Source organism: Salvelinus alpinus, chromosome 21 (assembly GCF_045679555.1).
Source record: "Salvelinus alpinus chromosome 21, SLU_Salpinus.1, whole genome shotgun sequence".
Classification (NCBI taxonomy): domain Eukaryota; kingdom Metazoa; phylum Chordata; class Actinopteri; order Salmoniformes; family Salmonidae; genus Salvelinus; species Salvelinus alpinus.
This window is the reverse complement of record NC_092106.1, coordinates 17,151,512-17,169,922: the sequence shown is the minus strand read 5'-3', so window position 1 is coordinate 17,169,922 and position 18,411 is coordinate 17,151,512. Positions and strand designations below refer to the sequence as shown.

The 18,411-nt window shown below is 43.0% G+C and overlaps 1 protein-coding gene across 5 annotated transcripts; it reads right to left on the bottom strand.

Moving 5' to 3' along the window:
• Window positions 1-4,289: 4,289 nt before the first annotated feature.
• LOC139547928 (spartin-like) lies at window positions 4,290-18,368 on the bottom strand. 5 transcript variants are annotated; one of them, XM_071357128.1, is made up of 9 exons: window positions 13,483-13,852; window positions 12,208-13,028; window positions 10,681-10,878; window positions 8,963-9,113; window positions 8,638-8,832; window positions 8,107-8,265; window positions 7,704-7,794; window positions 7,077-7,126; window positions 6,393-6,581 (listed from the first exon to the last, which is right to left on the bottom strand). In XM_071357128.1, the coding sequence occupies exons 2-9, from the start codon at window positions 13,024-13,026 to the stop codon at window positions 6,541-6,543; spliced, it is 1,704 nt and encodes a 567-aa protein (XP_071213229.1). In that variant the 5' UTR covers window positions 13,027-13,028; window positions 13,483-13,852; the 3' UTR covers window positions 6,393-6,540. The 5 variants fall into 5 exon arrangements, with proteins under 5 accessions (XP_071213227.1, XP_071213226.1, XP_071213228.1 ...); XM_071357126.1 differs by lacking the exons at window positions 7,077-7,126; window positions 13,483-13,852 and adding an exon at window positions 18,262-18,368 and having other exon boundaries at window positions 4,290-6,602; XM_071357125.1 differs by lacking the exon at window positions 7,077-7,126 and having other exon boundaries at window positions 4,290-6,602; window positions 13,483-13,851.
• Between the last annotated feature and the right edge of the window lie 43 nt (window positions 18,369-18,411).

The window sequence follows — 18,411 nt, the reverse complement described above, 5'->3', positions numbered from 1 at the left end:
AATTTTCTATGGGATTGAGGTCAGGGCTTTGTGATGGCCAATCCAATACCTTGACTTTGTTGTCCTTCAGCCATTTTGCCACAACTTTGGAAGTATGCTTGGGGTCATTGTCCATTTGGAAGACCCATTTGCGACCAAGCTTTAACTTCCTCACTGATGTCTTAATGTTGCTTCAATATATCCACATAATTTTGCTTCCTCATGATGCCATCTCTTTTTTGAAGTGCACCAGTCCCTCCTGCAGCAAAGCATCCCCACAACATGATGCTGCCACCCCCGTGCTTCACGGTTGGGATGGTGTTCTTCGGCTTGCAAGCCTCCCCCTTTTTCCTCCAAACATACCAATGGTCATTATGGCCAAAAAGTTATATTTTTGTTTCATCAGACCGGAGGACATTTCTCCAAAAAGTATGATCTTTGTCCCCATGTGCAGTTGCAAAGCGTCGTCTGGCTTTTTTATGGCAGGTTTGGAGCAGTGGCTTCTTCCTTGCTGAGCAGCCTTTCAGGTTATGTCGATATAGGACTCGTTTTACTGTGGATATAGATACTTTTGTACCGGTTCCCTCCAGCATCTTCACAAAGTCTTTTGCTGTTGTTCTGGGATTGATTTGCACTTTTCGCACCAAAGTACGTTCATCACTAGGAGACAGAATGCGTCTCCTTCCTGAGCAGTATGACGGCTGCGTGGTCCCATGGTGTTTATACTTGCGTACTATTGTTTGTACAGATGAAAGTGGTACCTTCAGGCGTTTGGAAATTGCTCTCAAGGATGAACCAGACTTGTGGAAATTTGCATGTGGAGGTCTTGGCTGATTTCTTTTGATTTTCCCGTGATGTCAAGCAAAGAGGCACTGAGTTTGAAGGTAGGCCTTGAAATACATCCACAGGTACACCTCCAATTGACTCAAATTATGTCAATTAACATATCAGAAGCTTCTAAAGACATGACATCATTTTCTGGAATTTTCCAAGCTGTTTAAAGGCACAGTCAACTTAGTGTATGTAAACTTCTGACCCACTGAAATTGTGATACAGTGAATTAGAAGTGAAATAATCAAACAATTGTTGGAAAAATGACTTGTGTCATGCACAAAGTAGATGTCCTAACCGACTTGCCAAAACTATAGTTTTTTTAACAAGAAATGTGTGGAGTGGTTGAAAAAGGAGTTTTAATGACTCCAACCTAATTTTGTGTAAACTTCTGACTTCAACTGTGTGTATATATATATATATATATATTAAAAGCATACTGACAAAGTACTCATCATTCACGGATTTGTTTTATATCTGAAGCAACATGGCAACAAGTTAAATAGTCAAAACAAATATTTAAAAAAAAAATGAGTTTCAGTAGCTACATTTCTTTGAGTTAACAATCCAAGAAGTTTGCAGCCATGAGTAGTTCCACAGTATATATATATTTATTGAGAGAGATAATTGACAGAGCTGATTGTCAGATCATTAACAACACCCTCAGGTTATGTACAATTATTGATGATTGGGCAGACAGATGAAAAATACAGTGGTGACCTGATGGTTGTCTAACTCAGGACTGGTTTAGGGAGACAGAGAGCTGTAATGTTGTCCAACCCGGGGGGTAGTTGTGTAGGGAGACAGAGAGCTGTAATATTGTCTAACTCAGGAGGTAGTTGTGTAGGAAGACAGAGAGCTGTAATGTTGTCTAACTCAGTAGGTAATGGTGTAGGGAGACAGAGAGCTGTAATGTTGTCTAACTCAGTAGGTAATGGTGTAGGGAGACAGAGAGCTGTAATGTTGTCTAACTCAGTAGGTAATGGTGTAGGGGGACAGAGAGCTGTAATGTCTAACTCTGGAGGTAGTGGTGTAGGGAGAAAGAGAGATGTAATGTTGTCTAACTCAGTAGGTAATGGTGTAGGGAGACAGAGAGCTGTAATGTTGTCTAACTCAGTAGGTAATGGTGTAGGGGGACAGAGAGCTGTAATGTTGTCTAACTCAGGAGGTAGTGGTGTAGGGAGACAGAGAGCTGTAATGTTGTCTAACTCAGTAGGTAATGGTGTAGGGAGACAGAGCTGTAATGTTGTCTAACTCAGGAGGTAGTGGTGCAGGGAGAGCTCTCAGTAGGTAATGGTGTAGGGAGACAGAGAGCTGTAATGTTGTCTAACTCAGTAGGTAATGGTGTAGGGAGACAGAGATATGTAATGTCTAACTCAGGGGGTAGTGATGTAGGGCGACAGAAAGCTTTAATGTCTAACTCAGGGGGTAGTGGTGTAGGGAGACAGAGAGATGTAATGTCTAACTCATGGGGTAGTGGTGTAGGGAGACAGAGAGATGTAATGTCTAACTCAGGGGGTAATGGTGTATGGAGACAGAGAGCTGAAATGTTATCTAACGCTGGAGGAATACGGTTTTGACGTGTCAGTCCTATATCTAGGAGATATAAGAAAGCTTAGGAAATATACTATATATATATATATTTTTGGGAGACCCATATTTAATCCCTTATTTTTGTTGGCACAAAACCACCTCCATACTTCAATTAATTTGTATGGGTTACCTTCAGACGAGTCCCATGTCACTTGTGGGGGACGTAGAGCAAAACAGAGAACATCCTCGTGTTCCTAAGAGTCTCATCTTTCAATAGAGTGGTCACAGGCCAAACTTTTTGTAGGCCAAACTGTTCGGACGGTACAGATGGTTTCGTGAGAAGACCAATTTTCGGGATGTCTCATGGTCTGACAAACACACCTGTAGCTTGGTCACCTTCCACCGCAGATGCGGAAGGCCGACATATGCGAATGTGGGGATTGAGACGCAGCCCATTCAATTTTGCAGATATATTTAGTTTAAACTGACAGATTTTGAATGGGATTTTTGTATTATGTTAATTTGATTGACGCACGGGTGGGTCACTAGACTCTTAAGGATTAATAACTAATAAAACATGAAAACAACAATAAATGATCAAATGTCTCGAGACGTTTTAAGACATTGTATTTCAAAGAGGTGTTCATAGACTGTCTTAAACGAGTCATCATCTCAAGACGTCTTCATTTATAAGCCTTAAGATGTCTCAAGACATGGATTAAGATGTCTCAAAACAGAGAGCTGACAGAGATTTTTCACCGAGTTGGGCCTCTCTCTTCGTCTTCCTTTCTGTAATGGCTGGGTATATAGGTTACTCGTGGACGTAGTTTTGCGCCAAGGTTGGTATGGATAAAAAGGATGCCTGCCAGGCAGGCCGAAACTCCATCCCACCAAAACAGCCTGAAATTTCAGGTAGTCTTTTCAAACAGCTCTTACAATAAAAGGGCATTATTGTAATAATTTTCACAATTTCACATTATTATTCCAACCCTGTGGAGATATATATAAAACAAAGGAAAAATCCAGTTTTTGACTGCACTGGGCCTTTAAATTCTGTGAACAAAAATAATATCCAACGCAGTCTCATTTCAAGAATGAATTTTGACTTGTTTGATTCGGTGTTAAACTCAAATATGAGATTATAGCATCTATGGACCCTCTCAACCTTTTCAGTCATAAGTGGTGGACCACTGGTGTGTGACGTGTAGCCTATAGTTTAATTTTGAGCAGAAGGAAATTCACTCTGCTCTTTATCAAGAACCTGAAAGATACAGGGTACCTTTCAGCGCTCCAACTCACTGTAGCTAGCCATCTCTGTCTTGATTACAAATTTATAAAACACGCAACTCAAATATGTAAATCGTGAACATAATGTAGAGGTAGGGCTTGAACCTCAAACAATTCTAATACAGTGATATGACATTATGTGATTGAGGAGTAATACAGCCTAATAATAATAATAGTAGCCTAATCATCACCATTATGCATAAATAATAAAAAGTACATTTTGATTGAATGTGATTCAACTAATTCAAATGTGAATGAGCTCCTTTGCATTCAGGATAAATCACTTGGAAAACGTGCTGCAAAATGCTTGAAAATTATCCTATTTCACTAACTTGATTTCCAGGTCATTTGAGTGGCATCTGCATGAAAATTCTCCTTTATGCTAGGTAAACACAAATGCATTTCTGAATATGATATTATGCTTAAGCCAAATACCTTTGGCCCATATTTAATCTAATGCGATAGCCGAGTCCGGCCTGGTTGCCAGTCTGTTCAGCTATTACATGCCACTCCTTGCATTCCGTGTCATTTGTCAAGACAGAGAGTAGGAGAGGATTGTTATAGAGACTGGTACCCAGACTAAGTCAGGTCTATTATGAAGTAGAAATGCCCAGACAGACAGATGACATGCTCTATCCAAACCGATGATATACAACACATTCTTCTATAGCTTTTTATTACATATCAGATATTTGGTTAATCATCAGGCCATGTGACTATTTGTTCACATAGGGCCACAGAAGCACAGAGTCATTATTTGGAAAATCACAACCACTTTGTGAGAATGCTGATGTGTATTTAATGTCTGCATGAGATTTCAAGTTCACACAAAAAGACAGTCTGACTTCACTTTACACAGATATATTACTAAAGACAATTCACATTGAATAAACATTAGCCCAAGGTAAATAATGAATGGTAGACAGCATTACAAGTTAAATACAGTATGTTGACAACAAAACACATATACGGCGACACTAATCATAAACACACACTCAAATTGTGCTGAAACTGTTAATGTATTTATATCTGTAATTTTTCCATAATTATTTGTTATAGATGTCATAGTTAAAAACAATTGTCCAAATGTTAATGGCATTGAATATAATTATCTTTACATCACATGAAAAAAAAAAAAAGTTTGTCCTTTCATAGAAAATTAATATCACAGCTTTAAAAAGTAATAATCAGATACCAAGTTGAAAGGATAGGTTATAGCTTCTCAAAGATAATGAAATGGACCACAGGATGATACAGATAGCAAGCCCACGCTACTGTAAGGTGGCTGTATTGGCCTATGGTTACAGTAGCATACAGCCTGTAGTAACTGGTTATTAAGGCATACTAAGCAAACCATGGACCATTCTAAAACCAGTTCAAACCTCCACTGCTTCTACATTTGGATTGACTCTTTCCTCTGCATTACAAAGTCATGACAAGAGTATACCTTAGAGACCCTTGTTCCATCTTATATAGTACCCTCAACAGCTATTTATCTATTCCTGTGCTTGCTTGGGTTTCGTCTTGTTTCACACATTAACATTATTTCATTGATTAAATGAACCCAAACATGTATTCTTATAGCACATAGTCAGCATGCTGCTGGGTTTCTTCCCCACCATACACCTTGACTTTCAGATAAGGGTTGCACATTTCTAGCAACTTTTGCAAAATTCCCAGGTTTTCCAGAAATCCTGGTTGGAACTTCCAGGAATCAGGTGTGAATTAATCTTGAAACCCAGAACCCAATGCTGACCTCGGGTTACGGGTGGGGGAAAAAGACTAGGTGGGGATAAGCAGAACATCCAGATTCCTCCAACCAGAATTTCTGGAAAACCTGGGGATTTTGGGACAGTTAGCAGAATTGTGCAACTCTACCTCAGTTACACCTTTACTTCCAGATACATTGAACTGTGGACAGTGTTACTACAGTACTACTGCAGTAATACTACTGTTACTACAGAATTACTACAATAGGTCAACAGCAGTAGTCTTGAAACAAACAGTTCCATCTGAAATTTAAACAAGAATCCTGCTTTCAGTTTATATTTATATCACCTACGTGACTTTTTAAATTCCGGTGTCCTCTTCTCACCAACATTGAACACAAATAACTTAGCGATTATACATCAGCCTACCTATATACAACGTCCATCTTAGTTATTATAATATTTGACATTATTATAATGTCATTATACCATTCATTATGAAGATTAAAGTGCTTAACAGTTGTATCAAACCCTAGTAACATTTCTAGAGGCTATTAGTCAACTAAAGCATTTATGTATAGATAGGTTTCTTTATAGAAGAATACAAATCATGTTTTAATTAAAGCTCAAAAGGAAAGAGAGGAAGAGGACATGGTGTGCGTCCCAAATGGCACCCAATTCCCTTTTGTAGTGCACTATAAATCGGGAATAGGGTGCCATTTTGGAAGCAAACCTATCCTCTACTCTCTAGGCACTTGGGTAGATCTGAAAGAATAGGATATGTTTAATCAATATGGTAGTACCTCAGCCTTTCCCTATGACAGACTAGGCAGGTAGAAGTTGACATTTTGCTCACACCTATCCAGTCCTCTTATATCTACACCAGTGCTCTGTGGGTAAGGGCTATGGTAAGTGTCATGGGGTTAGGGGTTGACTGTCCCAAATTGCACCCTATTCTCTATATTTTGTCTGGTCAAAAGTAGTGACAATATGGAATAGGGTGCCACTTGGGACGTAGACTTGTTCCCGGATGGAGCCTATTTGTCCCGTTTCTCTACTTGTTTCTGGTTAGTATTAGGGTCCCGTAGCTGGTAGTCCTCCAGGATGGCCACGGCCGTCTGTTTGCCAGTCTTCTTCACCGCAGCTTTAATGCCCAGGTTGTCAATGTTGAAGGCGGTGACGCCCATGTTAATGGCTGAGTTCACAGCATGGTCTGTGGCCTGGCCGGCTGCCGCCCCATACCTTATAATCACACACAACCAACTGTTGAGAGGGGGAGGGCAATTACAGGGAACAGCAAGGACAGCAACAACATGCAACTAGGATTAAAGCCACCACCGATGCAGAGCATGAATTCAACAGAATTATTCAAGTTGTCTGACTATTCATAAATATACAACTGATTATATTGTGGGGCTGGTGACTGCACTTATTTCTACAGATAATACACATCAATTCAATAAGTGCATCAATTCATACTATGATTATGTATTAGGAATAGTTATATTGTTTTCAATGAAGTCAGGAAAAAGAGTTGGTTAGTTAGAAACCAGAGGAATCAGTGTCAGCCACATGTTGAATTACGGGTGCATAGCCGAGTAGGATAGAAGAGTAGCCTGTTTAGAGAGTAGAGGTGAATCTAGCAGCTTTACATTCAGACCACCTAGAAATAGAGGCTAAGCCTTGACCATGCTTCTCGTTATTAAGGAGGGTTCATTAAAGGCTGGCTTTAAATACATGTCTTCTTGTCATTAGGAGGGTCTAAGATGTTTTGTAGACCCCTAAATCTGAAAAATAAGTGGAAGAGGGAAATGTACTGTAAGTGCTTGCTTGTCTTGTCTAAACCTGGTTTAGCAAAACCTGGTCTAGCAAAACAAAAGAACAGACATACACATCCGAGCTGGGTGGCCAGGAGCAAATGTAAAGTCAAGCAAGTAGTACTGCCAATCAGACATGGTGAATGAGCTGAGCACAGAACACATTCGGCTGGTAGCCTAGCGGTTAGAGCGTTGGGCCAGTAACCGAAAGGTCCCTGGTTCGATTACCCAAGCAGACAAGGTGAAAAATCTGTCCATGTGCCCTTGAACAAGGCATTTAACCCTAATTTACTCCATGAGCGCCGCACTACTATGTCTGACCTTTTAAAATAACACATTTCACTTCACCTATCCGGTGTATGTGACAATACAACATCTTTACTTATTTTGACATGGTTGCGTCTCAAATGGCACCCCATTCCCTATTTAGTGCACTACTTTTGACCAGGACCCATAGGCTCATCGAGTGCCATTTGAGACGTAGCCATGTTGAATGAGAAGAGCACAGACAACACATGTTGGTTGAAATGTACAGAGAAAAACTTACTTATGCTTGACAGTGTTGACGGTTTCTGAGGCAACGGAGACGGTGATGTTCTTTGCTGCTACTTCCAAGCCAGTCCACATGGTAGCGAAGCCTTCAGGTAGAATGACAGGAACCACAACAATGACTAGACACTTGGTAGAATAGGGGGCACATCATCCATGTGAACCATCCTTAAGGACAAGACAGACCGATACGAACGACGGCCATGAGTAGCGGATGGCCGTCCTATAGCCTCTGGCCATAAAACATCGGCCGCCATTATCTATTCATTCCCCCTGAATCTCCACTGTTCGTTGACACTCAGCAGGTGATCTGCGCACGGCCAACGTTCGTGTTGTTCTGTCTTGTCCTATACAATCACTAGTCTAGTGACTATAACAACCACAACAGTGACCACGTGTACCTTGAACTCCGCTAGCAGCCACCACCATGGCTCCATCAATGTTGGATCGTCCATCTTTGTCTTTCTTCATGGACTCCGGAACCAACTTGCCTCCATGTTTCTTCACGTGGGGAGCTATCTCTCTACCCACACACCCTGCCACCATACACACACCGTCCACTACAAACACACCCCGTCATAACACAACACGCACCCCGTCATAACATAATACACACCACCACACACACACACACAGTCCACTACACACACACACACACCCCCCATCATAGCACAAAACAAAATCCCATCATAACACAACCAGTCATAACACAACACACATCCGTCATAACACAACACACACCACCATACAAATCATCCACTACTAACACACCCATCCACAGTCAACTCCTTCCAACACCACAACCAATCAGACAGTCAACCCCTTCCAACACCAGAACCAATTACACAGTTAGCATCTTCCAACACCAGAACTAATCAGACAGTCAACTCCTTCCAACACCAGAACTAATCAGACACTCAGCTGCTTCTCACCAAGGAACTGGCTGACGCGTACAGCGCCCCCGGTGGCCTGTTTGGCTACATGCAATCCCTTGGAGACAGAGGGGCTGACGTGGGCTGGCTTGTCCTCGGGGGTGATGTGCTCCCGCAGTTTGGACGCCCCCTTCTGGATGGCTATGCCAGTGAACTCAGCCCCCTTCACCAGGCCCCAGCTCAGCCACGATGCCCCTGGATGGAAAAAACACAGTAGGTGTGAGTGAAACACAGCATACATTCCCTAACCTTAACCCCTACAGCCTCGGGTTAGGATGCCATTGGTTAAGGTTAGCGTTGTTGGGGTTAGGGCCCTGGGTCTGACCTGTGAGGATGCCGCTGGCCACTTTCTCGCTCCACTCTGGCAGGTTCTTCTCATCCTCCTCCTCCTCTGCTGCTGGGGCCTCCTCTTCCTCGAGGGGAGCGATGGACACCTTCTGGCTCAGGTTGATGCTGTCTGCTGCCTCATTTGGAGCCTGCAGCAGCAGGACATGTATTAATATGGTGCTTTGAAACAGCGGTTTTATGACACCTGGTGGTGTACATGTACAGCATTGGCAGAAGAACATTGAAGTTTGATTAACTATGCTTCGTTGTCATGGTCCTCTTACAACGAATACAAGACTGGATAGCCTAGCTGGAGCCTAGCAAACCCTGCCTCATGGTAACCTCCTGGTAACTTCAAGTGCCTTACCCTAACTCTCCTAGTCACATCATAATAACCTCCTAGCAGTAGCCTCCTGCTACCCTAGGGTGCCTCTTCTCCCTCTATCCCCATCCTGATCACAACGTCTCATTCTTCTCTAAACAAAGAAATGGTCACCAGACACATTTCAGAAGTCTCCTTGCTTGAGGAAAACACACAGAGGGGCATTGTTCTAACACCATCATTGCTATTCTCAACAAGACACAACCTCCTAAATGTACATATATTCCATATGTGATCATGAAAAGCCTACTTGTTTATTGCATTCCATCCCAGAAGCAGCTGTCCATGTGAGAGGTAGTTTATCAACAACATGCCCTCAGTTAAAACCTGGCTGAATACTGTTGCTCGGAGACAGAACCCCCGTCTGACTCCATTACTGTAGTGACTACTGAGGCTGTGTTGTGTTCTAGCCAGATAAGAGCATTAGCACACATTAATGCTCTTCATCTGCCTGACGTTCTAAATTCCCTAACTGCTGAGGCCAGGCGTATTCAGGGAGCAAGCAGTGCAGTAGAGCCTTTAGTGTATGTATCCCAAATGGCACCCAATTTCCTACATCGTGCACTACTTGGGACCAGGTCCCATAGAGCTCTGGTTAAAAGTAGTATACTATGTAGGGAATAGGGTTCCATTTGGGACGCATCAACATTTCTTCCCTCGACCCACAGTGTCTGTCCTATACCCTCAGTATCTGCCCTAGACGTTGAGAAGGCCCAAGACCCACAGATGAAGTAGAGCGCCTTATAGCAGCAAGCAGTCATTTTCACACCAGAATAGAGCAGCATTTACATCATTAGTAACATCAGAAATATGGACCAATCAAATATTGACCAATCAGACTGAATGGTTATTGAGGCTAGAGAGAGCAGAATAGCTCATGTTAATCTACTACTGCATTAAATCTAGGCTGTCCGAAATGGAACACTATTCCGTAAATCCCTAATTTGAATCTTACATTCCACTGGGATCATTGTCTGGGAAATAAGAAAACACAGAACAACGCTTGGGAATGACGTCAAACTGTCGCTGTTTCTGAACTGCTGATTTAGAATGGATGTAGGCAACCCTGTCATTCTTTCCATCCAGGGTCCATAACCTTCTGTAAAAGGACACTTGTCATGGTGTGGTGTGACAATGACTCAAATACACCTGAAATCAGCAAAAATGCATCAGGCAGAGAGACACATTTATAATTCTATTACTATTATTCTATTACTTGGACCACCAGACACCTTCATATGGGCCAGTCAGAGAGCAGGACCCTATGGGCCATGGTCAAATGTAGTGCACTATATAGGAAATAGAGCACCGTTTGAGACACAGCCGCTGCTCACCTGCACCCTGAGGTCTGTCATCTGGGACAGCAGGTCCTGGAACAGCTGTCTGTCTTCTATAGGCAGTTCAGAGGACAGCACAACGCCCACGTAGGACCCCGGGGCGGACGCCATCATGTCTGGGAACATGAACACCCCTGTGTTACACAGCAGGACGGGGGAGTCAGTGGCCATCAGAGGGTACAGCCAATCACACACCTGGAATACATGAACAGTATAACCCATCACACACCTGGAACACATCAACAGTACAGCCAATCACACACCTGGAATACATGAACAGTATAACCCATCACACACCTGGAACACATCAACAGTACAGCCAATCACACAAGACAGTACAGGGAGTTTATACGGTATGACTAACCTAACCCCCCCAGACCAGGCTTACTGGGATATTCCACAATGACAAGTCGACCCCAACCCACCCCAACTCCATGGTACAGTACTGTTAACTCACTGTGAAGACAAACACATCAAGTGGGCTGTTACTATCTCTGACAGTCCCACATAGCCATACAGCTGTTGATTACATTCAGGCCTTGGTGAAACATTAATAAGAGTTGTATTATTTCCATTTCCTTATCTTATCACCAGTCTCAGTACATGTTTACACACTTCAGGTACATGTGTGCTAAATACTACGGTCTGACATAAACGTTCTGTCATTTAATTCTACAGTGCATCAACGGGCCATTCAGTCACATTAGTCCTTTAGTCTGAGTCGGTCCAGTGCTGAGGTGTGGAAAGCATGGGGACAGTATTACTGAGGAGGGGACAACCTTCTCCACTGTCCTACTCACTGCAGACACACAGCGTGGGGTGTGTGTGTGTGATTGTGTTATCTATCTCCGGCTCTGTTCAAAGACTAGCGGTGCTGGTGTAATATTCTGTCCATGTGGCAGGCAGCAGACAGACAGCAGGAGCATAGAGCCAGAGGTTATCTTGTCATGACACCACAGGGACGGGGAAACCAAAGAGGGAAACCGTCCACCTATAAGCTGTCTCAACTAGGCCTACATTCCTACATACAGGAAAACACAGGGAAGATTCAACACCCTGTCTGTCTCTTTGCTGTAAGTAGTTGTGACACAAGTATCTGTAAACCTGACAAAGTGGCCACTGGGGTTTCCCATCATGACATCATAGAGAACTCCTGCTTGGGATTAGGGCCACTGAGTCACTAATCACATGATGTAGGACACAGATCATTAGATAGCCTATCCCACATATACACGAGCTCAACCCTATTCTAAACACCAACCACACACACACAAACACCTCTGTATGACAGGGAGTTTATGAGCAGAGGCAGAGCAAATCACTGATGATGAAATCGTGTTAAAGTGCACAACGGATACAGAGAGAGATCAAAGAAACAGCTACCAAGAACCCTGTGATTTCATCATACACTGAAATGCTGAGATACAATAAGTGTTGACGCTATATTAAGGGCACTGTAAATGGCAACATCCACAGTAGACAGTGACTAGAATTCATCACCCCATCCCCCCACATCCCTCTTACCTGCAGGAAGGCTGGGGGCCGGTTGGGCACACTCTCTGACTGCTGGCTGGTGAACTTGACCATCCGCAGGTACCCTGGGTAGGAGGGAGCGCTGACCTGGCCGTCAGGTGTGACAAAGAATATCTGCACCCCGTGAGGCAGGAAGAAGAGTTCCTCTCCATCCTCCCCCAGGCTCTGAGGAGAGGGGTGAGAGGGGGACATGTGGCTGTAGAACTCCTCTCCCATCAGCGACATTTCTCCAGACTCTGTCCCATAGGAGATAGTCAGGTGGCCGTCAGCCGCCTGGGAAGAGTAGGCTGGGGGCAGCTCGCCAGGCACCACAGACTGTCTAGTGGGAGAAAGAGGCAAGGAGGGAAACACACTGCCGCCCACAGCTCCACCCTGGCGGTTAGTCATCAGCAGCTTGGGTGGAGAAGGCCGCTCTGGTTTCTCCTTCTCCAGTTTGGGGTAGAGGTTTGAGTTAGAGGCTGTCCCTGGGACTCCAATAGAGGCATCTAGAGGTGGTGGGAACTCAGGGTCTGGGCTGGTCTCTAGGGCCGCCAATCGAGTGGTGATGTTGTTCAGAGTCTCCTGCATCTTGTGCTGCATCTGGCGGGCTGACTCCCAGGAGCTGCCAAAACACTCGTCCCCCTGTGAGGGCACGCTGATGGCCCTGAGGAGGTGCTGGCGACCCTGTGTGTACTGGGCCAGGGCCTGGGCCTTGTGGCCAGCTTCATCCTCTGTCAGGCCTCTGTTGATGCACTCAAAGGCCTTCTCATAGCCATCTTTGATCACCTGCAGCCTCGCTCTGTCAAAGGCATCTTGATTGGCTTCCTCCATGCCTGCAAAGAAGACAAGAAAATACATCCATCTGATGAGATATCTCTACAAGGATCTGTTAACACCACAAGTAGCAATCTAACTATCAAAGGTTAAATGATACGAATGAATTATCAATAGCTAGCTAAATAGCTAAATTCAAGGAAGCAACAGTTGAGAATCTCAACTATTTAACTAGCATAGCTCTTCACATTAACTTTGCATAAGGTGGCTGGCAGTCAAAGGCAAGCAATACCATTACTGTAACTAGCTAGCTAGGTTTGTAACGAGAGTATTTTATTAGTTATCAGGTAATAACATCTAAATCATCTCTTTGGATAGCAAGCAAGCCAATTAGTTAGCTAGTTGTGTGTACTTTACCCTTGGGGTGTCGGTAGCTAGCTAGCTATCATGAAAACAAACAGAAACTTGAGACATTTTGTCAATCAAAAGCCATCTAATCTGATAAATCATTACCCGATAACGTTAGACGAGAAGCTCCTGTCAAGTGAACGAGGTGATCAACGTCTGACGTCTGTCTTTTTAGCAGTCTGAGCTAGATTTCAAGCTTTTCTATCAAGGGAAGGCTCTGTGTCATGCGCCTCCAACAACCATGTTTGGCTAATCAACAAAAGAAAATGTAGCGAAAACGAGATTCCCGACCCTCAAAGAGTTGAACTGGTGGAATTCTGGAACAGTTTTGTAATCTTCTGTGTTTACACGTCTTTTCTACGGCGAAGTATAAGAGACAAACAGTTCAAAGTCATAAAGTATGTCACGATAAGACTGACGAGAGCCGGGGGGGGGGGCGCTGTTGCTCTTCCCTGACAGAAGGGCTACAGAGTTTTCCACTTTGCCCCAGCCTGACAAAGTGAGAGCAAAGAGAATCTGATGGGGGCATAGCTGCGGGAAGGAGTGGCCCCAGAAAAAAACAGGTATTTTTCTCTGCTCATACAGGAGTAATAAAGGCCTAGTGCACTAATTTAGTGAGTTTTTTTAAAAATCCTACATTTGACATTAAACATGTATTCTTTAATTGTTATTTATCATGAGATGCTGCAGCACCCTCGGCACCCTTCCTTCCAGCGGCTATGCATGAATTATTGGGTCAAGTGTTAGTTTTACACTTAAGACACAACTGTAAAAAAATTGAATTTTGTCTCTTGTATAATAAATTCTATACATTAGTTTATACTGGATTAAGCGTACATTTTTGTTAACTGTAATTTAGGTTCCAACACTCCATCTTGTGCCAATCTCAGTTCTTGGTTTCAATAGTTAATTTTTTCTAAGAGATTGTCAATTGGATAGGCTTTCTGCAAGGTTTTGTATATCTTACCTATCATATGAGTATCATTTTCTGACTCAAATAGGATTCCCTTAACATTGCTCTGATGTCCAAAAGATTTCAGGTCGAAATTTGGTGACATAAAACTTTCAAGTTGTATGTATTTGAAAATGTCTACAATGGTCAGTCCAAAATGGATTTTTAATTATGTCATGTAAGTAATTGTATTTCCTATTACCAAGTCATTTACAATTTCTATGCCTTTAGTCTACTATGTGGGCCAATTTACTGTTGAACTCTGACAGTTACTTTACATTAGTGGCAGGGCTCTAGACTTTTTTCCCCCAGTGCTAAGTAAGACAACTGAGATGGTAGTTTATAAGTCAAAAAGTAAGCTATTTCATATAACACATTCAGGGAATGCATGATTTATATTTTGATGTGCAACCTGTCAAAATAAGATCCAGAATTATCAGAATTATTATCTTTGTGCATATTGGCCTAGGCTATAAACTATTGTTCACCATGGGCCCGATTCCAACCCGAGTTAAGCGCGCATAAATGGAACATAATTCCCTTTTTATGCACTTTTCTCTATATGCATATTCTGACCTTGAACTTAAGCATGAGAATAGCAAGCTTTTCACCTGCTATTTGTTTTGGGTGGAGATGGAATAAATTAAGGTGTGGCTGAGGTGTGTCTACAGATACGCTGTATTCTGACCTTTACTTAATTCCCTCATAATTCCACCACCTTTACGCGCAAGGGAACCATGAATAAGGTCTAGCGAACCTAGCGGTTCCAAGTACTTTGTTTTTTTCCGTTAGAAATAACACCATTCTCTATTTACTGTCATTTATAACTTGATAAGAGCTAGGTAAATGAGTCATTTGTTTGGATAAGAGAATTGTAAATATAAATGACAGTCATATGGCAGCAAACTGAAACATATCAACATATTTCCCACAGTAAAGTTTATGAAATGCTGTGCCATTATGCAAAATGTAAATTGTACAGCCTTTTAACTTACAGGGATGGTCACTCTTGAATATCTTAATTCTAGGATACCCAACTTTCTGCTTCCTATTTCTATCATGTTAAATATTAGCCACTATCAGTATCGACCATCAGTAGGCCTAATAACAACACATATTGATTCAACTGCAAATGTACTTTTAGTTCCCTTCAATTGGTATAGCCTACATTATCATTCCATTTAATTACATTGTTTTATTTACCTTCATTTGCTTCCTCTGTAAACGCAGTCACAGCCATGTGGTTGTTGCTGAGGATTATTAGCAACAATTGATAATATAAAAAAATAAAAAAAAGACATGCAGGTTAATTAAGTCGTTACGAGCAGAGCGCAGACCAAGCCATAACAGTTCGAACCCGACGGATGGCGCAATACTTGGCTGTGTCATCACACAGTTCCATGGTTAGTGCAGGCAATAGACGAGGGTATAGCCCAGACCCGGCGCCAGGATAAAATGATTAAGGGGGCAGTTGGGGGTTCTTGCATTGGAATTATATTGAATTATACTTATATATAATCACGCCATACCACAATAAACATAAAGTTCAAATGCAGAGCCTCCGAGATCATTGAGTGCTTTTGAAATCTGTAGCCTCTGTATCAGCACAGTGGACAGCTAGGCTGTTCTGGTATTCAATATAGGCTGCAAGATAGATAGGGCAATTCACCTATTACAAACAGCCTAAGTGAATGCAGCCTTACACACAGCTGTCTTACCAAAATAATGCAAACTGAATGCAGAAAGTAGTAGCATAGTTATCCATGCATGGAAACAAAAATACTGAATAGCAGTTTGGCTTAGAATCCCCACACAACTGTGAATGCTAACGAATGCACAGCTATTTTAAGGTCTCTCCAGAGATGTTCAATCGGGTTCAAATCCGGACTCTGGCTGGGCCACTCAATGACATTCAGAGACTTGTCACTCCTGCATTGTCTTGGCTGTGTGCTTAGGGTCGTTGTCCTGTTGGAAGGTGAACCATTCCCCCAGTCTGAGGTCCTGAGCGCTCTGGAGCAGGTTTTCATCTAGGATCTTGCTGTACTTTGCTCTGTTTATCTTTCCCTCGATCCTGACTAGTATCCTAGTCTCTGCTGCCACTACCATGCTTCACCGTAAGGATGGTGCCAGGTTTCCTCTAGACGTGACGCTTGGCATTCAGGCCAAAGAGTTCAATCTTGGTTTCATCAGACCAGAGAATCTTGTTTCTTGTTGAGTCTTTAGGTGCCTTTTGGGAAACTCCAAGCGGGCTGTCATGGGTCTTTTACTGAGGAGTTGCCTCCGTCTGGCCACTCTACCATAAAGGCCTGATTGGTGGAGTCCTGCAGAGATGGTTGTCCTTCTGGAAAGTTCTCCCATCTCCACAGAGGAACTCTAGAGCTCTGTCAGAGTGACCATCGGGTTGTTGGTCACATCCCTGACCAAGGCCCTTCTCCCCTGATTGCTCAGTTTGGCCGGGTGGCCAGCTCTAGGAAGAGTCTTGGTGGTTCCAAACTTCTTCCATTTAAGAATGATGGAGGCCACTGTGTTCTTGGGGACCTTCAATGCTGCAGAAATGTTTTGGTACCATTCCACAGATCTTTGCCTCGACACAATCCTGTCTCTGAGCTCTACGGACAATTCCTTCAACCTCATGGCTTGGTTTTTGTTCTGACATGCATTGTCAACTGTGGGACCTTATATAGACAGGTTTGTGCCTTTCCAAATCATGTCCAATCAATTAATTTACCACGGGTGGACTCTAATCACATTGTAAAATCATCTCAAGGATAATCAATGGAAACAGGATGCACCTGAGCAGAATTTCAAGTCTCATAGCAAAGGGTCTGAATACTTATGTAAATAAGGTATTTATGTTTTTTATTTGCAAAAATGCCTAAAAAGCTGTTTTCGTTTTGCCATTATGGGGCATTATGTGTAGATTGCTGAGTTGTTGTTTTATTAATCCATTTTAGAATCAGCCTGTAACGTAACAAAATGTGGAAAAAGTCAAGAGGTCTAAATACTTTCTGAAGGCATTGTATAAAGATGAGAGGGCCTGAGAGTAGGTGGCAGTATAGAGAGGGGCAGAGGGACGAGGGCCCTGAGTGATGAGGTCTGCAGATGGAGGGCAGTCAGTGTCTGGACCTCTCTCTCTCTCCCTCAGGCCTCAGGGAAGAGCAACAGCTCTCATCAGACATAGTAAAAACATGCAGCTACAGTGCATAAAGAGAGGATGGAAAAAACGGTTTCTTTCATGCAAGCCCGTGTAAGTGCAGTGTCCTGTAGACGTTTTGCGAGTGGAGAAGGTAACACAGGGAAAGACATTGGGGGGGGGAATGAAAGAATAAAGCAAGCAAGGGGCTCTCGAGTGGCGCAGTAGTCGAAGGCACTGCATCTCAGTGCTAGAGGCGTCACTACAGACCCTGGTTCAATTCCAGGCTGTATCACAATCGGCCGTGAATGGGAGTCCCATAGGGTAGCGCACAATTGGCCCAGCGTCGTCGGGGTTAGGGTTTGGCCGGGGTAGGCCGTCATTATAAATAAGAATTTGTTCTTAACTGACTTGCCTAGTTAAATAAAGGTTCAATAAAACAATTAAAAAAGGAAGTATGGAAAGATCACAGAGCTTGGAAACACAAAAAAAGGAAGGATCTGAAAGGGTCCTTGCTATCTGGGCTCCTACCTCCCAATAAGTTAACATTTTAAATGGTTAAGGAAACGGTAAGGGTTAAGTTTAGGGTAGGGAGATCCCAAGAAACCGAGTTTGCACTACCCGAGTTTGAGACACCCCGGAAGAGACATCAAAGCATTTTAATTGGTTAACAGCATTTGCCTTGTTGTGCACCGCCAAACCAGATACTTTATTTAGCTAGCTAAATTTATAGCATGGCTTGATTGATTTATATAGTTGGGTCAAGCGTACACGTGACACACTAGTTACATTAACTTACCGGTAGCTTAGCTTGCTATCTAGGTGTTGTCAACTTTTCAATGGTGCGTCTTTCAGTTTGAACTTTAGCGTTGTCATTTCGAGCTCACGAGAGCGAGGGTAAACAAGTTTAGAAACGAAACGGTGGGTCGATCTGCTAAGAAGACAACAG